The sequence below is a fragment of the Bombus huntii genome, chromosome 4, assembly GCF_024542735.1.
Source record: "Bombus huntii isolate Logan2020A chromosome 4, iyBomHunt1.1, whole genome shotgun sequence".
In the NCBI taxonomy this organism is placed as follows: Eukaryota; Metazoa; Arthropoda; class Insecta; order Hymenoptera; family Apidae; genus Bombus; species Bombus huntii.
In genome coordinates, this window is record NC_066241.1 from 14,228,153 (window position 1) to 14,251,265 (window position 23,113).

The 23,113-nt window shown below is 34.5% G+C and overlaps 1 protein-coding gene and 1 long non-coding RNA gene across 11 annotated transcripts in view; one reads left to right on the forward strand and one right to left on the reverse strand.

The window, feature by feature from the left end:
• LOC126864877 (phosphatase and actin regulator 4B) overlaps positions 1-23,113 on the forward strand; it is a 392,626-nt gene that overhangs the window by 345,524 nt on the left and 23,989 nt on the right. For 9 of the 10 annotated variants that reach the window (XM_050616730.1, XM_050616731.1, XM_050616733.1 and 6 more), the window contains one exon: positions 14,250-14,450. The exons of the other annotated variant lie outside the window; for it this stretch is intronic. In XM_050616730.1, the coding sequence (XP_050472687.1) occupies positions 14,250-14,450 (201 nt within the window). The remainder of the gene's footprint in view (positions 1-14,249; positions 14,451-23,113) is intronic. 10 annotated transcript variants of the gene reach the window in all.
• Positions 5,182-23,108, reverse strand: LOC126864887 (uncharacterized). The gene is made up of 3 exons (XR_007689366.1): positions 21,852-23,108; positions 8,128-8,388; positions 5,182-8,041 (listed from the first exon to the last, which is right to left on the reverse strand). It is a non-coding gene; the product is annotated as an uncharacterized LOC126864887 (long non-coding RNA).

Sequence of the window (23,113 nt, forward strand, 5' to 3'; positions counted from 1 at the left end):
CACAGACCGACACGTGCAATTTCGTTAATTACAGTCGGTCCAGCGGCAATGAGCGTAGTTGAGAATTTCGGGGATGTTTGAAACGTTTCGCTTCGTCTGGGACAGAAAGTAGAGGTGTCTGGTTTAATCAGGACGAGGTGGAAGCCGCATCACGACATGTCTGACCTCAGAGCGACATATACTACTGCCGAGTCAAATAGTTCCATCTAACACGATATTCTATATCGGGCTACCGTGAAAATTCCAAGACCAATATAAATTACGGACGATTAACTAGGGGTAGTTCGTGCGTTTCGGCTATTCAAGCGTATCATACCATGAGATAATTGCTGAAATTCACGATACGCGTCAGGTGTTACCTGGAAAAATATTAATATTTCAGCTGGTAATTAGTACGCTGGTGAGCTCGTTTCTGCCATCGTATATTTCATCTGAAAAACGAGAGCTTTTGTTTGAAGATAGCTTTACATCTTAGAATGGATTCAAAGTAGAAATAATTTTGATTAATTCGGATTTTTTTTTATTAATTATTTTAGCCAACCAATTATATTTGTGACAATTGAGTTTGATTAAGTTGTAGTTAATTACATCGAATATTTCTTTGTGTAGAATATTTTTCTCAAGCGGTAATTTAGTAGCGTTAAGAACTTGGTGTATTTCATTGCAAAATATACCTGTAATTGAGTCGATGATCGATAACAAGGAACACATAAAGCGCTTAGGAAGCCAGGCAATGGTTATATCAGGTAGCTTACAGTGAGGAAAGTTCGTATTAAGAAATCATTGTTTTCTGTTACCATTTCATCCAGCATGTAACAAGAAATATTACGAAATTTCTGAATTCCATTTCTGTAAGAGCGTAAGAATTTGAAGTTCAAGCATTTGAAGATTTCGATATTTGAATCTGGAAATTTACAAATTCGAAGATCGACGAGTCGAAAGTCAAAAATTTAAAAAATTCGAAAGCAACTCGCAAGTTTAAATTTTTGGATAATCGGATACTTAAAAATAAAATGTTTAAATTATTTAAAATTCGAAACTATACAGAACTTGATAAAGAAGAAAACAAAAATCTAAGGCTCCTATTTCAACTACTCAGACTCGGAGACCCAAAGATCCCATATAAAATCGAATTTTCCAATTCCCGTTTCACACAACTGCCACGATCAAATATAAATACTCTTCGATATTTAAAACTTCCGCTACCTCCAATCGTAACACGGTTATTACCACTTTCCATACGGTAGGTTTCCATGTACAGTTGCTTTCCGTTCAAGCTGCTGTAGCGATATCTCAAGGCGTGTAACAAGCTCTTATCACGTAAAATCGACCAAGGTGCAAACAAGATGCGGCATACGGCATATAGCATCACGACATCTAACCTCTTGAAATGATAACATTGCGGTTGCATTGGGTTGCTCATGGCACACGATAATTTCCAGCTGAAATTCCTCCTCTCTGTTGATGTTGTATCGATCGCGCTGACTCCACATATTTGCGAGGTTTCGCTGGGCCGATTTAAGTAATTCGTCGAATCAATGTTGTGCGTCATCGTCTGCTGAATAAACAAATTCCAGAGATTAAGAATAGATGAATCGAAAATGCGAAACCTTGCGATTTTTCCATACACGTGAAGAAAATGAAGCTTATTTTTCTGTTTCTTCCTCGCGTTTTAACTACGTTTAACTTTGTAGTTTTACCAAAGATAAATAACGAATTCTTTTGCGTCATTTGTGGTCAATGATTGACATTTGAGTAATTATTTATTAGTTACTTTTACCCGAACGTTGTATTTCGAAAAATGTTTAACTAAAGCAAGATCGAATATTCTTTTAATTTCTAAATTACAATCCAAGAGTGTGGTGACTTGTATATGCCATATTATGGCAGCTATATACGTGTATGAATAATAATTGATCTGTGTGGTTAAGACGCTAGAAAGAAGACATTGAATATAAGTAGAAACGAACTGTATCCAGTCAGACATACTTAACTTCTTTAATTTCTTGACAGATGTACGTTATTATTATGCGTCCTGTTTTATAAATTATATTGATTATAATCTCTTTTAATCTATAGGAAGTATCTGTTGGTATATGATTTTTAACATAATTTATCGCTCAACGTAATTCCCCAGCACACAAAATATTCAAAGATTATCCTTATCTCTTTCAAAACGTTTCTTCGCAAAAAGAAAGTGAAGAAAGATGAAAGAGCTCGAGACGCCACAAATTTTTATTGGCACATATTCCGAAGAATTCTCGCGACCGTTTAACGCCGCATTACCCGCTTCGTTCAACCGCGATCTTCGTCTCGAAGATTACTTGCCACCTACGGCTTCCTTCACCCGGTCGTATCAGCGAAACCGAGATGAAAGTTGAATTATCCCACGGGGATCACACAATGAACCCCGTTATCTCACTATCCTTGATTATTCTTCGATGTTCTTCTCGTCGTTTCCTTCAGAGTTTTACGTCATATCCTTCTTTTTTGCTTCAACTTTCTTCCACCGAGTTTCCGCGGTTGATGAAACCAGAACAAATGATCCGTGTTGCTTTTTTTACACTTCGCTGTTTGATTGATTACCATGTTTTGCGTTCTTTTCTTGAACTTCCTCATTTATGGTTTTCATTGAACTCTGATGCAGGAATAGAAGTCTGATAATCAGTCCAAAAAGTTAGAAGATTGGATGTGAAAGGAAGCTGATATATTGAGAATTTTAAAGTTAGAGGATGGAAAGAAACAAAGAATATATTACCCTTGAGATCATTAGATCACGCATTTTTTTATACAATTAATTTCTTAGCGACAAGCGATTAATCTGAAATTTGTATGTAACTAATGACAATAATCACTCTGTACAAAGTATGCAGGGCGTCCCGTAATTTAATGTGTTTTATAGGTAAAGATAAGATTAAGTTTTGTATCATGTGGCAAAAAGTCGATAAATGCTTCATTAAAAGGTTCTAAGAAAAATAAAAAAAAAACATAAAGCTACGCGTTTATACTTATGCATTTCGTATTGTTATCCTCCTTTATCATTCCACAGTTGATACCGGTGTACTATTGAATTTATCGTAGACCGAATTTCATGGCATTCTTTTGTATCATTTCTTCACGTCTTGTTTAATTCTTGCTTTACAAATCTGAACGGAACCGAAACGAAACAGCGTACCTTTACCGTCTTATGTATAATGGCGAGCTAATCTCAATTAGATTGTATATTAAGGGATGAAAAATTTACAAATAATTTAGTCGTCAAATTCAATAAATTACGTCTTATATATTACATTATTATAAAATTTACCCCTGGTAAAAGAAAAGAAGCGATAGTCTCAACAAGCAATTCCTGATTTTAAACACAGAGGGACAGAGAAAGAGAGAGAGAGAGAGAGAACTTTCCTCCAGATTCGTTTTCGCAGAAAGTTAACACCACGCTATCGGAAATTACAGAGATCATATGAGCAGTGACACGGCAATAAGATACAAGTATAACAAGGAAAGTGTACGAATAGTGTGGCCTCGGGTAGAGTAAATTGAACTGTTCTATGGAACTTTCGCCGGTGTTCGCACTCCACTAATTCGAGCAATAACTAAAACTCGCGGTGAAACGGAACACGAGCGGGCGAGAATTAAGTTCCAAACGGATGGCAGCTTATCAGAACTCGAACGTCGCGACAAATTCACTAGCTACTTGCATTCGGCTCAGACCGAATATCTCTGCCAACTTTGAAGACAGTATGGGTACTTTCAACTTGTATCGTCTTCACTTTCTGCTCCCTTTTGTGAGTTTAATATAATATTATATCAACTGTAGCAATATCTTGACATATTATTCAAACATTTAACGAAGCTACAAACTAGCGGTGCCTACTTTGACTGTTTTCTAATACTGTTTGGAACAAGGTTTAGGATTTAGTTCATGAGCCAAAATTAGAGAAAAAAAAACAGAGATTTTATTTTAGTGTAAATTTGAGTACTATGTTTGAACTGTTGAATTGTACTTTTGTTATTTTATGCTCATTACGAGGACATTTAATGTGTACAATTTCTCATTACACAATTTGTTTTACGAGGTAAAACGTTATAGAATTTAGAAGGTCAGAACTTTATACGGCATTTTGTACTGGTTTTCCATATGTATAAAATAAACTAAATATTCAGACCCTCAAAATACCAAATACTTTCATCTGTATCCTAAATTTTAGAACGACCAACTGCTTTACATGTTTTCTCATCGAAAAGGAGCTTCGCAAAATATCGTCCTATCAGAACTTTGCCTCGTCTTTTTCTTTCCGGTAAAAATCGACGAATCGATCACCCAATTTTCAATGACACACGAAAGCAGCGTGCACATATAATGAAAGATGTATCGGAAAACGGAGCAGGGCTTCAATAACAGTCATAAAACGGTGCGGCTTGAACGAAAAAACATCTTTCTCCGTCACGAGGCGAACTCGTGTTGGCCTGTATTATTTTATACACCCGTTCGAAATGGATTTTTAATGAATTTTGAAACACGATGAACAACACGTTTTCATATTTCGTGGTTAAAAAAGAAAATGTACATATAAAACCGATTACATTCTCTTGTTTAAACTAGGGAACGCTGTTAACCGGTTCTATTGTTTTCTCATCCGTTGTTTCGTTCGTTCTTGAGAAGAATATTTATGAACATGTGGTGGAGCGAGAAAGTGGGTCGTGCGTGTTGAATGACAGAGATATTTCGAAAAATTGTTGTTCCCCGGCAGAATACCATTTCGCCAACTGTTTGAAGAGTAATTTGACAGGAACAATTGCATGTTATGCGCTCGTAAAATAAAATTTCATCGGTTGTGGATGAACGCGAGTGCATATGTCATGCTGCATCGTTTGTTTATTGGCGGTTCCTGGATAAGATAGGAATTTTTAGAAAAATGTTATTTCGAAGTAAAATTAATTCTGCAAATGACGTTGATATTGAATATGAATTAAATATTTCTTAATTGTACGACGAAATACTCATTAGAAATGTATCGATGAAATCATTATCATATTCTATTGAAGTAATTTTTTAAAATTGGATGCTTTCATATAAAATACAGTATTATCTTAAATAAAATATACGAAATTATCGACGTCGAAAAGATTCGTTAATTTTAAACGAAATGGTATATTATGGTAAAAAGATATATCGCTGATTTAAAAACTGTGAAACAATGGACAACGCATTGCTATTGGAAAATAATTGTTTCGTGATGCAGATGTAAGGCTTATCGGTCGTGAAAAAATGGCATGCCAGTATTCTTTTACTTATTTCCTTCTCTGCTTACAGAATAATTTTCTCGTGTCTATATTTCACATCTAATATCATCTCACATTCTTAGTAACAATGTTACCTATATAAATCGTAATATCCTTGCATTTCTTTCGAAACTCTTCGATTAACCCGGTTATAATTCACAACGTAATCCCTAAAACGTATCAAGCCACAAAATTCAATTTCCACTATTTGCGATAAACACCGTCCAATTGAATTTCGTCTGCTTTCATTCGAGTCTCCGGCTAATAAGCGACGGTAACAAAAGACAGAAGGAGGATATCAGAAACGATAAGATCGGCCGGAAGCCAAATACGGACTCGTTCCGTTTTCTGAACGCAATTATCCGACGGGTTGTCGAGTTTTTTTTTTCGAGCAGACAGTTTCGAGCGAGTTTCGAGTCGTTGAAAATAAAAGAGTGGAGGAAAAGCGGCGGTACGGAAGAGAAAGAGAGAAAAATCGGCGAAGCATAGTCGAAACTCGAGCGAACCGTAAACAATGCTACTGCCAGATAACGTTGGCCTTTATTGCACGCGTTGCCGACCCAACGACGCGAATCTGCAGTTTAGCATTATCGTTTCTGATGGAACTCACGACGAGAGGTAACGATCGATACGTACGCTCCACCCCCATTGTCGTGTTTTCGTGCGACAGACACGTTTGCCACTCGGTTTCCACCGACTTCCCGACCCTGCGATCCTCGGTTCATTCCCAACGATACGGTCCATGGTGTAACAGATGTAAATTTGGGGAAAATGGAAATTCTATTAGGGTGGGTGAATTGGTTAGCCTCGACGCGACAGCTTGAAATTAATTGTGAAGCATTCGCTGTGAGGGGAAGGAGATGTTGAATAAAATTGTCACGATTTAAAAAGAAAGTGTTAATAATTATATTCTTCTTTATTAGATTTTTTGTGCAATATTTTTTGGAAGATGTTCCGTGTTTTTTTCTAAATAAGATGCTCAATATTTTATGTTTTTTTTCCACTTTTTACGTATATTATTTTCTTTTAACTATTTAACGCACACCATGCCAATTGAAGGTTAACTTCATTTTAACTACTTTATATTCATTTATTTTTATCTTAGATGTATTTCATAAATATTTAGTGTGTTATAGAGTATCTTATTGCAAGCTTGAGTTTCATTAATTTTGTCCACAAGAAGAAAAAAGAAAGATATAAAATACGAAATCCGTAGGAAACGACGACTTTTAGTTCATCTATTTAATCGGCAGTTTAAAGTCTCGGTGATCTCAATAGACCATATAGTGATGTGTATCTGAGATTCCAGATGATGATGTAATGATCTTAATGGTGAAAGACGTACGAATAGTTCCACAAGCACGTCATCACAATTTCGAAGCGATGAACGCAATCTTCCGACAAGCGATCTGTTTTCACCGGATCTGCGTCAATAGAGAATCGCTTCACGAACATACAAGGTGGTTGATTTGTGCGTTTGAAATTACTGAATTGCATCTATGCAATGAGAAAAATCCCTTTGAAACTACTAAAGTCATGTAAATTGTGCGTAAATGAATTAAAAACGTGTAATACTATTTTATCACTCGAAACTCAGTTTCTGACAAAGTCTCATTCCACAGGTTCGCTTTATCCCCACAAATAATCGTCTCTTGTCTCCTTGCACGCAGAGAGAGATCCTCCCTGTAAAATCCAAGATAGATGGCTGTTACAAAAAATCGTGAAAAATGTAAAGCATAAAAGTTGCTAATACCTACTCAAACATAAGAATCAATTTTACACAGGACATAAGCATCAATTTGAAACTTTGTTTTGTCCTCCATTGTTATAGTCTGAAGTACCGTTTTTCCTCCCCTATATCGTGTACTTTCCTTTATACCGTGGCTCATAAAATAAAGAACAATTCGAACAAGCATTAAACGGAAGTTCCCTTTTCCAAACAGGAAGCTTAATACGTTCCACCTTTCGAGAACCAGGGCCCACGCAAGGGACGATGAAATATTAACGGGAATTTTCGCGGTACGAAGATGCGTCGAATTATTTATAGAACTCGCGGCTGGAGAGTTTGCGTCGTCCGTAATTTTCACACCCGGTTTCTCCTGTTTTTCCTGTGTTTTCAACAACCGCGTGCTGGGCAGAAATAATTCACGACGAACCAGTATGTTCACCGTGTTAAACGGCCTCGTTTATTATGCGTCGTTTCGTCGCGCATATCGTGTCCACGACATAATTCTCCGCGACACCATCTTCACGTGTACGAGAAAAACGAAATCGGGGAGATATCGATAGAACAAATGAGTCCTTTCCCGCTTTTTCTCTTTCTTCATATTATAATACTAACTATAGTAATCACTGGACTACGAATTTTTATGGATCCATAAGAAATTTGAAGGTACGAAAATTCAGAGAATAAGCCAAACGGGCAGAAATACGTAAAATGTCCTAAATATGATGATATGATATACGTTGTATAAGTTTTGGAAGGTAAAACAAACCATTATTTAGCTTCTATTTCTGTAGTTTTATTTATAAAAATATCAATTTGCATCCGCAGTATGGTAATCAACTTCGTAATAAAATTGTTTCATCAAATGTCTGACCTGTACTGCCAGTTACCACTTATATGTCTGATGAATCGAGGAGAACAACTTTGTAGCTAAATTGTAATTTTTGGTTTATTAGTAAAATTTTTAACAAATCATTACTGAGATTCTTTCAGGTTTATGCATCAGACGTTATTTTTTCTGACGATATTTATCTAAAAAGAACATACAACTATTTCACGTAGATGTATTTTTGACAGTGTCATTTGAAACGAAAAAATGAATATATGACAACGCATACGTGTTCGTATAGGCTGCTGCACTTGGCATAGAAAACTCCGATGGAATTTCGAGCAACATGACTCAAAGTTAGCCCGACTTAAGCCAGCAAGAAAGTTGTTGCGTCCGTTCTGCTACAGTTCGTGAATTATTTCGGTCGTGCCTCTTCTTGGACACGACAAATTTACATATAATTGCCAGTGAGTAAATCGTTCGTATCGTTCTAATTCCAATCTCGTTTCTTCGAGACATTGAACTCGGATCAATAAATCACCAACTGTTTCTAAAACAAGGAAAATCGTTCGACAAATGTTTTTACAAAGCGTGTATTATTATTGATGGAATGTTTAAAAATAGGAATTTTTTTTAACAATTTTCGCCCTTTTTTCGAAGAAATGCATTGAATATTAAAATGGTAAAGAATTGGTAAAAGATGTGCGAAAATATTGAGAAATATTAAGAAGTACATAAGAAATTGTGAAAATTATTTTAAAAGTCTGTTCTTAAAAGAGAAAAAATATTAAATATCAAATTAATAATGTTGGTATTAAAAATATTAAAAACTAGGAACATGTAAAAGTTTTCAAGTGTATAAAGAGACAAATAATAATTTAAACAATAGAGTTTCTCGAAGAAAAGGTTAATGGTAGCTTGAGAACTTCCTCGAAAATTAGATTGCATTGTCAGGAACAGAGGAGATATTTTAAACGATGATGATGTCAAGTACAGCAATTTCAGTACAATACAATACTGAGGAAAATTAAATATAAAAAAAAGGACACGAAAGAGATGGAGAATGTTTATAAAATGAAAAATGTAATGTACTATTGTAAATGTATAATAAACATATAATGTATATCTTAAACTCATATCTTAAGCTCAAAAATTTAGAAATCATATTAGTCACTGCTTTATTGTATATTTTAACCACGATTGCTTACATAAGTCTGAATAACTTGGCGCTACACGTCCCTTAGATGGAGCTATGTATAAAAATAAAATCGAATGTACACTGGTGTAAATATGACGAATTATAGGAAACATTAACTTAATGTCTATAGATAAACTGAACGTTTTGATTCTATTTTATAATTTCTCAACAAGAGAAACGTATATATTTTAAAATATAAGATAAGCATGTTTAATACTCGTATTGTACATTTATGTCTACGAAGATATATGTCTTTGATTTCTTCTTCATTTATATGAAAGAATCACTCGTACGATTAACACTGACTGATGAAGTTAAAAAACGCAACAAAAACTATCGTTCGATGCATGCAATATACTACGATTCTTAAAATTTTCATATTGATCATATCTTCTTTGGTCACGAAAATCAATACATAACGAAATACTTTTGATTACATTTTTCTGGAATAAAAGTACTCTACTATTTTGAACGATGCAACTTTACGAAGTATTGGATCATTGGATATTTATCATACTAATCACCTATCGGTAAATTTGCTTTAAGGAAACATGTCCATATCTTAAATCAAAATAAACATTAATATACCGATATTTAATTTAAAATAAACCAACAAAACCGCGAACTTCTCGATATTTTCGCGAATTTCCAAAGCGGTGTTCAAATAATACAATTGACCAAATATACACGAGCCTCTAAAACATAGCAAGTTTATAAATTTCCTTCGCGTATAAATCGATCGATTTAATTTATTTCCAAAGCTATTTAGCACGATGGAATCAATTTTATAATTATTTGGTAATAAGGCAAATTTGATAATAAAGAAAGTTAAGTTCTGTAAGTTTTTCTAAATTTCATAAATTCATTAATTAGCTTATTATCCTAACTGACCTAAAATTGTAAAATTATAAAAGAGAAGTTTATGATGTATAATTTGTAACTTATCAATTTCCTAATTTGATTTATTACTTAATTATTATACAAGAGAGAATTTTATTAGAAAATTACGAAAATTTGGAGAATATTGAGATCGTGTTTTGAAATCACAGCGTAATCACGAGCACTGTTATCCTTCGACTAAATCCCAGACAATGAGCTCAATAAACTCGATTGTCTTCGCGACAGCTCGCGACTATGAGGAATCTGGGGTAACGAGACACGCACGTCGAGAAGGTCGCGATGGTCGCGCAATCCGCCCGACGTTTCTAATCTATTTCGAGCTGCGGGAGGTTTCTAGTTTCTAACAGTCTGCTCTGAACGTGCTGGGTATGCGGAACGACAATCGCGTGTGAAAAGAATTGTCAGGTTCGTGTTTGTGCTTATCGATTGAATTGCGATCGCGAAAGAAATATTTAATCTCGTTAATTTCAATCCTCGTTACGAAGATTTGATTGCGTTTGAAAGAAATAACTGAGAATATGAATTGATCGTGATTATGGCTTGATTTGCTTGGGTTTGTAGTCATTTTTTATGAAATTGTATGGAAAATGAGTGTTATAGTAAAGTAAAGATGAAAATATGGGTGGACTTTGAAAAAGCGAGAATCCTCACGAGGTTTGGATTTCAGTAGTAAAGTCAAGCATTTTTGAGCCGCTTGATTTCAGATAATTTCAGAAAAAATACTTGTTTAGCCCCTAACTGGAAAGTTTGATATTTTCCCCGTTGTATAGATATGTAGTTTTTCAAATTATTCAATGATTTTATTTATTAAATATTACATATATAAAAATTAATTTCATATACTTTAAATAACGATGTATATTGATTTGGTAAGCTTTCTGTAGTTGAAGACACTTACATTCTAAAGCTTATAAAATGATTGTGCCAATGAGATAAAAATTCAATCCAACTTCCTAGCATGCGTGATCTGTAGTTCAAGGTTACAGAATTGATAATATCGCGAAGGTAATGTTATTTATTTTTGCTGACATTATTTATGCTCGACTGAAGATGTAACTATTCATCATTAATTGTGTATGTAAAATATATAATATTAAGGCTACTTTACTATCTAAGGACAAAATTTGCCTTCCTTTGAAGGTATGACCTTCAAAGATACCCTTTCTTTGTTTGTACCTTCAATATCATTCCCCAATAGAAAAAGAGGAATCCAAAAATGAAAACTAAAACCAGAAAATCCATTAAAATATATTCTTCCGCATATCATTCGTCGCAACGTTACATTTCCTCTAATCTAGTCAAATTTCCTTTCCTCATATCCGTCGACCTTCGTTCCACGTTAATTCGTTACATGTTGTTGGCGTTATTAGTTGAGTCGCCGTCGTCGACGACCCTCTTTCGAAGTTCCATTGGCACAGTTCCAAAGCATCGCGGAACTCCGCGAGGAAAATCCGACAGCGGAGAAGGCCAAAGCTGACGAAAATCTCGTTTCACACGGTGATCTGTCACTGCCGAATCGAGATGATTTCATCCTCGGCTGCGATCCACGTGCTATTCTGCATTGACGCTTTGTAGCCTTTAATTACGATCTCGACACTGCTCGGCCATCGAATTTTTTCCGATCTTGTCTCTTTTTCCTTCCACCCATGCTATTTTGTGCACCAGTTACACGCGATCTCAAACGTTCTTGCGGACTTTTTGACGAATAACCGTTGCGGTGACAAACGATCGAGGAGAATATTGACACGTGATCCTCGTTGTTTGTCGATGTTTGTACGTGGAAATTGAGGGGATCGTGTGTGGAATTTATACGAAACGTTTGATGGGATTTCGAAGAGTAAAATAGAAGTCGTGAAATTCTTTTCCGCGCGTTGTTTCGCATCGATTTCAATTTTCGGCTTTGTGGAATCGAGGATTTGGTATGCGATAGAGTTACGCTGAATTGTCAAAAGCTACATTTTGGTCGACATCCTTAATTAGGACGATGAATCGAGAGCTGTTTGACAAATAGTCGTTAAAATAAATGATCGATGGTGTTGACTGACGAATCTGGACGTTAGTTAAAGAATTACTCAGTTGATGTAATTTGTAAAATTGGTAACTGTTACTTTCAGAATGCATAGTAAGATAAAAATATTAAATTTAAAATATGTAAGTTCTCCTTGGTCCGTACGATTTTTTACAGGCGACTATTAAAAATGAAACGTTTAAAACGATATGACCGAGATTCGTATATTTTCGAGATGAAGATCTGCAAGAAATCTGCAGTTTAGTCACCGATGACGTCCGGTTCGAAATAAAGTTTCGCGATTTCTACGCGAAAGGATGAGATAAAAAGAGAATCACGACGCGAAGCCACTGGTCAACGATCTGAATCAACATCTGGCAATCCTCCGATTTATTTCTATCTTCAATCCTTTGTTTACCACTGTAAATATTTTCCGCTTTATGTACATATTTGAAGCGTGATGCACGATGCATCGACAACAACGTTTATCTATACGTTCACTCTGACACTAACGTTAAACGTTAGAATATATCGATTTTTACCACTTGAGAAATTAAAATAACAACTTCTATTGTTTTTTGCATATATTATCACTTGAACTAAAATTATTCGAATAAAACGGATAGTAATACTAATCGTATTTCCATCTGTTACCTCCTATCGGTATTCATTTATTCAATACGTGTCACAAATTTCCATTAGAACCATCCTCCTCAAATGAATTAAAAATCACGAATAGGTAATCTCATCAATTGCCCTAATTATCTGTCGCAAACGATCGAAAAATCGAACGAACCAATCGTTACCTCTATAAAAACTGATTCGTTAGTGGCGAATAAATTTCCATTTATTTTTTTCTGTCGTGATTTATTATTCGTTTAGAAAATTCCTACAAACAAATTTTAATTACAAACTTGTCATAAAACTCGTTGTAAAAGTAGGAAGCTCGTTCCTCTAATCATGTAGATATCACGAAGATATCTTCGAAAAAAAAAAAAAAAAAAGAAGAGATGCAAATGAAGAAAAAGAGGAGTCGTGCAGTATTTTACCGGACAAGGTAACAGCTATAGCCTAATTCGCATGAACGCGACGCGTTACCAATTTTTTCCGTGGCTCATAAAGCTGGTTATAGTCACGAACGTGACGCAGAGGGTAGTTTACGCGTGAATCCTAAACGCGCGAGCTTATTATCCCAGTGTGTATGGCACGAGTTGGAGAGTAAAAGGTGGAAATGGCAATTTTGAGGCGCACTCGCAACGATATTTCCCGAGTTAGCCAAACGTGTCTCGTGGAAAGCGCAGTAAAACGAAGAACGTACGAAATAATGAAGAAGAACGACGCAATGCCAGGAAACGAAGTCGCCCCGAGTTTCGACGATTTAATGCCGAGCCATCTCCGGCCGTTTCTTTCGCCGATAAAAACACCCGTTTCCATCTGTGAAACGCGTCAAAGTGAAATACTCAACGCTTTTTAGTTTACTTACAATTAACGTTTTTTTTAAATAATTTATCTTATGATATTAATTTTAATGTTGATAACGAAATGTGTTTTTACGTGGCTCTTTAAAAGCAAAATGTTCATTTGTTCGTTTAATACGTAAATCTCTATATTTCGATACAATTCGCCACCCTATTTTACAACTGTTCTGTGTCCACCAGTTTGTAAACTAAGAAAACTGAGTTTAAATGAAGTGTAATATGATCGTGTTAGGACTTGAAAGGACTGAATATTTGTTTCTCTCTGAGTAGCATTTTTGTCATATTATCATAAATGTGTCTTCTTTCTATTAATGAGACATACGTGAATTGATCAATTACACTGTTTCTAAAAGTGGAATTGGAACAGTTAAGAGCTAAGGGGGCGAATTTTCTTCAAAAGAATTTTTCCTCTATTATCAGTAACCAAAATGAATACAGATATTCGTCACAAATCGCCAAGTTCAAATATTTGTTAGAAAGTACAATTTCATATTCCAAAGATATTACAACCTGCAATGCAACCTAGAATTCCTTCAAAAAGAAGCAAACGAACGCTTGAAGAAGTTAAAGAAAAGAAACAAAAGTACAACAAACGGAACGAAAGGTACGATCTAGAACTTTCGAAAGTTTAAGACTGTTGAAAGACCAACGATTCGCTTGAAAACCAGATACTGCATTAACGAAAGAAAGAATTCTGGATTAAAAGGTAGAAGGTGCACGAGATATAGAATCGATAAAATAGATAAAAGGCAAAACCGCTCGCGCGATCCCCGACCATTGTCTCTGGTCCCGCTCTGACCGGTCTGGAATTTTTTTTTCTGTTGCAGAGCCGAAGAAGGAAAAGACTGAACAGAGTGCAAATGGCGCGGTATCGCCGAGCGGTGAGCCGCAAGCGAATCAGGGCACGGCTACGACCGTGCCGATCTCGGTGGCACCCCCGAATTCGGGGAACCAGCAAAAGCCGAGTAGGCCGAACACCCTGGAAGCCAGGGTGGTAGCCAGGAGACTGATCTTGTTCGACACTGAGTGTGAGTACAGATATTCTGTATCACCGCGCAATTCCAACTTTTTCCGGTATTTTTATGCTGCATTTAGACCAAACGGATAAATGATAATAAAATTTAGTAAAATAATTTAGAAAAATGAAAGAAACGAAGAACATTCGTTTGCCATTTGACGACTGCTCATCGAATGGGAAATCGGACATCAGAATGTTCTAAAAATGCACATTCGATTATTGTAAATGAATTTATGAACAAATTGCTCGATGACCGTCTACACCGAACGAATAGATGCTTTCGTTCTATATTTTGCTCCTTTAATCTAAACGTTTCTTTAAAATTTATTAGAAGCCACAGGCTGATCCTTTAGCTACTTAACTCAGAGGCAACGCCACCATACTGAAAACACTGTGTCGCTGTATGTGATGTATTATCAGTAGATTAACAGTAGAATATAAAATAGCTCCTTAAGTACTACATTGCATCTTATGCGATAAATGTAACGCGCAGCGACTCACGAAAATATTTTAACTTTTATAATAGAAAAGTTTTATGGATTTTTGAAATTTTATTAACACTGCAACGAGACATGACTATCGCGATCATTAGTATGTTATTGATGATAAAACAAAAGAAAGAATCGCTAGTAATTTATTTTCCAATTTACTAATCTTGTTATTGCTCAATTGCACACACGGTCTAACAATAAATACCTGCCATAAATTGTTTGAAAGTGTTGAGCTAATTGTCTTCAACGATCCACAAAATACATCATCGTCAATAAGCCTTCCATAAATCGGAGAGATTAGATTATAAGGAGTAGGTGTTAAATATGACGGATGAGAAGTAGAAAATTTATAGAGAGATATTGCGCAGAATTTCTAAGTTTCCAGGTCATGCGATACAATTCGCGTTTTCTTAAAAATTTCATTTATTTAGTAGAGGTACTACTACCAATTGTTTGAAATTTATTCGATAGCTAAAAAGAAATTAAAATACGTACGATAAGTATATATTTAATTACTTTTGAAAGCAATTACAGAAATAGAACAGAAAGTACAAGTTATTTTATTTTCATGGCGTTTATAATAAAGTAATGAAAAATTTAATATTTCCACCGAAATATTCATAAAATCGGGATTTCTGAATTTTAGCAGTATCATTAATTATTCTCTATTCATTGCTTTATCACATATGCGTGCGTCAATTTTATTACGTTCATTAATTATTTCCAACGTGTTTCGTATACAATTTTGGAACGGTACTCTTCTCATCGCTTGTATATTTAGGTAGCCCAACATTTTCGTTGCATGCGCTGATTTTTCATTAATTTCTATGCGAAATAGTCGAAAGAACTTTTTCCATTACGTAATCACTGGACGATAAAACGGAAACTGTAGAAAATCGAGCGCGTAATCACGCGTGTTTCGCGAAACATAAAACAAGATGATTCTAATAATACTCTGAGTTACGACAGCTCGTTAACAGGAAGTGGCGTGTATCGCGAGACATGTTCTACAAGCTGAAAGGCTGACCTGAATAAAATCGCAAATACTAAAAGTAAAAAATAACTTCCTCATAAATGTGGAACAAAATAATTAATAGCTAGAACGCCATAGTCCATGTGCCAACCAATTTACATCATTTTCCTTTGAAAGCAGAAATATACCAGAAAAATATGTTTTACGATTTTCCTACCTCACATAACATAGAAACGCTGGATTGTTTGGAGAAACTTTGTTATGGAAAATTTCAGATAAAATCGTACTGACTAAACTCTACCAAACTTTCCGCTAGAAAACTTCTATTAGAAAATTCAAATGTATTTTATATCGCTTTTCTACTGATCCTTTCAATTGCATATGATTCATTCATAACATTTCGAATGAAAGGATCGATGAATGAAGTGAAAGTAATACGACCAACGTCCATTACTTTCATACCGATTATCGGTTTTCAGATTATCAGGTTGATCGTGCTACGATTAAAATAATAACTACTGGGAAAAAGAAATAGGGCGGGAAGGGTTGAATGGCCGAGCAACGAATAACTCGACGTTATATGAAACGACGTCGCATCGATATTATACCCGCGGTGAAATTACGATTTTTTACTATTATCAGAAAACTTTCAGCCAATTTAATATCGTGATGCTCGTTACCCTTCTTTTTTTATGACGTGCTATTAAATTCCAACGACGATATCGATGTGACACGATCGAAAATGATTGCATCGTTCGCTTATGACGTTCGTTATTCCTTAGGCGAACATCGATGATAAAAATAATAATGAATTTTTAAGCAACATTATATGTTATTTATATAGAATACTTCTCCGTAAGGATGTTTAATTCCGATTAAACGCGTTGAATATTAAATAGCGTCACTAGTAGAACGTATCCTGCGATAAAAGTGAAAGAAAATGAAATTTTCCTGGCCATTTAATTCTTCGTTTTAATTCCTTCCTTCGCTCTTTTTATTTCTTTCATATGTTCTTATGAGGAAATATGAAATTCAGTATTATTATATCGCAGATGGTTATAGTTTTATGAACATAATTAAATTGAAATTCTACTAAATATTATAATGATTCTAGTTTGGATACCGTGTCTATTCTATGAATTTTTGCGCCTTTACATATTCTACAACCGCATCAAATTCCGCAATTTAATTATTATCGTAATGTTGAAAAATTAAATATGATTCTAACTATCTTTTAGACTAGACTAGTTTTTTAGACGAGACTTTTAAACTTCTCCTTAGTAGAAAGGATATACAGAAGTGTATAAAGAACGAATTTGGAATAAGAGAATTTTATATAACGTGAACGATAAGCTTAAAAGTAAACCAGACATTTAATGAAAATGCAGAACAAAGAATAACGTTAAATAAACGACAGTTCAGTTGTTACAATTTAAAACGACGTAAATATAAAATAATGAACCAGAGATAACACACGTATACGAATTTACACGAGCATGAAACAAGCAACGTAGTAAAATGTTAAAGCGAGTAGAACAGAGCGCAAGTGGAAGTAATGCGTTTATGGTCAGACGTGGTTGCGCGTCATAAGTCATGAGAAGTATATCCGCTCGTAAATTCTAATATTCTCAGCTTTAGTAAATTCTTCGAGCGAAAAATCATCCAGATTAGATAATACAAAATTAAGAATAAGTAAATAAAGCATTTTTTTAAATTAATCTTTGTTTTCTGTATGGATACTATCACGATTATAATGATAAAATCTGAAGGAAATTTATTACATGTACGAACAAATTCTTTTCGATTTTTGCGTATAATGGAAGTTTTTATTGTCTGAAAGAAGTCATTTCTACATCTAATATACACAAGATATGAGACGTTTATCACAAGCATACACGTAATAAAAAAGTAATATGCAGTATGAATAGTTGGCTTAAATATATAATTAATACTAAGGGGAACTACCATTAAATATCAAGATTTATTATCAATAAATAATTTTCTCATTCTTGTGACGGTTATGTTTGCAAAAAATATCTCACAGCTTCTATGTACGTTTTTGGGTTTGTTTCAGACTTCGATAATTGTATTGTGTTCTATATCATAAACAATATTCTGCATAACACATACAGTATGCATACATTCAGAATAAGTTCCCACAAGTGTTCGAACACTTTTAATAAGCTTATGAAGTTGGCAATGTCTTAAAATCGAATCAACTCGCCCAAGCATACTAAGGAAATATTGTTTCATAACAAGAACACTGCAACGTACCGATAATTCGAACTGTCGCGAAAGTTCCCATTAAGTGCAAGAGCAAGTATAAAAGAGAAAGACGTCTTGATTTTTAAGTGGCCGCGGAAGTTCCCGTCGGTTCGATGGCGAATTTTCCCGAGAAGCTGGCGGCGAAACGATAAACTTTCATGTGCCGTCGGTTTTCGTCACGTAAATCGTCTTTAAAACTCTCGTTTACCTTCGAAACTTCAAAGTTCGCTTTTATCTTCGACTTCTGCCTAGCCCTCTACAACCACGTCCACCACTGTCGAATTTACTTTCCGACGAAATCTTCCTCCGGTACATAGACAGATATCAAGAAACAAGATCTCTGGGAAAAGCTTCTCCGTGAATTTTAAAAGGACCGTAAGGAAAACGTTCCCATTTTTTTCTCCTCGTAATAATTTCCATTTGGGAGGTGAAACTTCTTTACTTCATACACTGATAAGAGCAAGTGTCCCGTTGAATATTTAATTCTTGGAGCACGTTTGAGAAGAAACATCGATACTCACGTTTTATAGTTATATAGTATAATATTATTATTATTATGTGGTAACATATGAAGATAACAGAAGGAAAATCTGATAAGTACATTTTTATTGAATTTCTGATTTGAATGTCAATTTGTGAATAGGAAGGAGAATTTTAATATGAAATAATTCCGAACGAAAATAACCTGCTTACCAAAAATGTAATTATTAAGTTTGAATTTTATAAGAGCTATAAAAGGATTTTAATTATTCTTGTTTTATTTAGGATTGTTCTTAACAGCATTACATTCCATCAGTTCTCCTTTTATAATTAAATGAACAAGAGCGATACTTGTACGTTTTATTCTTAGCCTCGTAAGTAGTGTCTGATGTTTTCTACTCCTTCGCCTTGAGAGACACGAAATTTCAAGACTATCGCGACTCGAGGCTCTATCTTTAATCACCCCAGGGCTGCTTCCGCTCCCTTTTAGCTCCTCTTATCCTCGCTCTGATCCTCTTTCGTTTCGAGAAAGCGTCGTTTGTTCCCTTTCACGGAATTTCGTTCGATCAGTGGATTCTCAAAGATAGGGACGCGTTCTAGAGAAATTGCATCATTTGGAGAGCACGATCTAAACTTTGAAAAATAGCGTGACAAGACGGAAACGAGGTTAGGTGACACGGTGTACGATACGATTCTTTGTTATATCGTGACTATTTCGTGATGGTATGGAGTTATGTTTGAACGTGTTGAGGATTCTCGCTGGTAGATGGTCGCGTGAAATCAAAACATTTGTCGTGAGTCGATCGTTTATTGCAATTGGTAAATAGGATAATTTGCTTTATTTTGGAGGAAAAATTGTGCTGGAAGGTGATGATATGAGCGTTGGGAAAATAAAAGACGTGTGTGATCACGAAAGCACACTTATATTACGACAAATTTCAAAATGTATGTATTCGTTTTATTACGTTATATTATATATATTCATTTTATTTAAAATATCAATACTTCCTAGTATTATTAAATAGTTCGCTTTGATTAAACTAATTTTTAATAATAAAAGCTTCGTGATTAAAGTTGTAACACATGAAATGTCCGTTTTTTTTTTTTTTTGAAGAATCACGCTTCATTGAATTTTGAAAAACCCCCGTTTATATATTTGCATAGAAGATACAAATATGTAAGATGATCTACAAAGAAGCAAAGCTATTTATTAAAAAGAGAAAGATTTAGATTTTAAAATATTTATACTCAAAGGTAGACATTTAATATGTTACAACTTAACAAGTAGCTTTTATGAATATTTATGAGTACATTATATGTTTTATACGAAATATTTTGAAATTTCGTTAACACTGTTACGAGACTATCATAATTTTTAAATGAGTGCGAGAATTAATAAGATTATGCTGGTGATGTTTCAAACGAATCTGAAAATATACGTAGGTATTATAAAATATTTAGCACACGTATATATTTATTTGAATGGGATACAATGATATAAAATTTTTAATGAGGCGATAATTCTTAAATAATGATTTCCTTTTAACAATTTTTTTATTATTTTCAAATCCGAGTTCCACCGCGCTTAATTCGCATCGTCTATATAAATTTTCGGGGTTACGTGCACCTGAAAGAAAATACCACAAATACCAAGTAACTGAGCGAGCCACGAATTTCTCGTGCTGGTCGCAAAAATGTTAAATAACTTCTCTGGACACCTAACCGCAAGCCAGTGTCCGAAATTTCGGCGGGAACAACTTCGCGCATAGTTCCACGAGATCGCACGAATTCCTCGAATGCCCTAACCGAAAGCTGGTGGTTTGGGAACCAATTTTCTACTCATTAATCTTGTTAAAACTGCCAAGGATATTACTTTATTTGTAATTGACATTTTAAAAATACATTCACCCGCGGAAATATTTGGACATTTATCGTAGGAAATTCTACTGACACTTGATAAAAGCGGCAGTCTATTTAATTGGCCATTTTACATTTTTAAAAAGCAATTTTTTAAATGAACCTCGGGAAATTTCTGACAGGATAGAGAAAAAAGGTTTTTAATGAAGTTTAAATGAAAGTTGCTCAGTGACTCACTTTATAAAATATCGAGCAACTTTTTCTGGGAAGCGACGACGTTAGAACTTGTTGATTCTGAAATACTTGGATAAACAAATTATGAACGTGTGTAGATAGAAATTAGTATGAATAGATGGCTAGATTGGCTTTTAATTAGCTACCCTTGAAGTTCGCAGAACATCGTACTTGAGTTTTTGAATAAATTCGAATAAAGATATTAGAAGATGTTAATATGGTGTAAATTACACGTTCCATACGATATGAAAAATTACTATACAAAACTACACGTTTCAAGCACTTGTTTCCCTTTCCTTACTTTTACTACAAATTACAAGTTTATTTAATACATTGTACGTAAATATTGAACAATTTGAAAGATATTAATAAATTATAGACGTTTCAGTTATAAAGATATTGTGTAATAATGTAAACTTTATATCTTTTTTTTAATTAATTAACTAATTAATATAAAACGCCTTTTTTTACGGATAATTGATAAAATTGATTGTAGAAAAAACAGAACCAGCAGTATTCCGACTTAACAATGAATACTAAAGTGGTCACTAAAATGCATTGGGATCTGTAATAAATTCTAAATTTGCTTGTGTTATAGAATAAATAAAGAATAGCATCTGTTACTTCACAAATATGGATGACATACCAAATATCATTTACACCGATGTCGCTAGAAACTTCCCTTTTAAACCCATTTCATCAGCTTCAATGCCAAAATCACTCAACGTTCGAAAATGCGACAAATCCGTTACAAAAATAAAGAAAGAGGAAAAAGTGAGGAAAGCTTCGACAGTTTTATGCGGCAGCAAAAAGAGAGGAATTTGAAATTTAGCAAAAATCTCTGTTACATTGTGTCGTCTGGCGAATCCGCGCTGCGTTCATTTATTACGGTTTACGCGAGAATTTCTCGTGACAAATGAACCGTGACGCAAATGATACAGCGGGTGCTGGATAAAAAATGAGGAAACGGAGGACCGGGAGGAGTGGAAGTAAAGAAAGAGAAAAAGAGGAGAGAATATGAGCGTCGCAAGGGAATCCGTGGGAAAAAGTCGCGGAGGTGGAATTTCACAATTTGTCACGGCGACGAACGGAACCAGCAATGCATACTTACTTGCCAAGCTTCCGCCGGATCTATACTCCCCGATGAATCATATTTCCCGAAAGGATTGGCACACGTTTTCTCTCCTCCATCTTGGAGAGAAGTGGCCATGAATAACGTTGTCCACCGATCGTGACATTTTCGTTTCCATCGTTGCATTCCAACTGCGTTATGTGAATATGGTATAATAGAGGGGAAATTGTCATTTCGAATTGATCGAAACGAGAGATTGTTAGGATTGATTAGGTGCACTTGATAGATTGGTGGAGATCGTAGAGAGTTGATGAATTGCGAGAGAGTTATTGGGACGCTGTTAAGTGAGATTGAAGAACATGCGGAGTAAATTTAACAACGATAGGATGATGATGTGTTTCCGTGGATTATTAACGTGTTGCGTTATCTCGAAGATTGCGATAATTTTGCAGAATTAATTTTTATAGAAGATATAAAACCAAATAAAGGTCCAACAGTGAGTCAACTTCGTTTAATTGCCGTTGCATAGAGGCGATTGAAAATGGAAAAATGTTGAGAATTGTTTATTGTCGGTTCTATTGGTATTGTTCTTTATAAGAATTTTATACGATGTCTGTTTTTAGTAAACATAATTTTAAGTAAATTTAATCATTCGTGATGCTACGAGGCTGAACTAGAATTTCCTTTCAAAGTATAGAATAATAAAAACGATCTCGAAGATTCTAATTTCATAGGATGTTCCTTGTCACTCGATCCAGCCTAGAGAAGTAGGGCGTTCTATATTCGAATTCAATCGGAAGTATTGAGATTCAGTCCAATAGAATATGCGATAGAACGATTCTCCAAGTGCCTAGATACGTCCACAATTCTATTACCTTACGAATCTTTAATTTAAATTGCTTTTATACTTCGTATAATTGTATTACCACTTCTACAATTCATACATACATATTATATTAGTTTTCTACCATGTTTTGGCATTTACAGTTATGTAATTTAATCTTCTATAATAAAAAATTATTTGCTTATAACATAAAAAATGTATAATCGATTATAGCTTTTCATTATAATCTAGAATTTATGAACCAATGATTGCTATGAATAATTTGTTAGGTATAAGTACCAATATAATACTATAATTAAATACAGTAGTATATTGACAAATATAATAAATAAAATTACTTCATAGAGAATCAATATAATAAAATTTATTAATTATATATAAAGATAATTAGTAAAATGTAATTAGTAAATAAAGTAAACGAGGTGGACTAACAAATTATTTGTTTTATCCGTTTTCA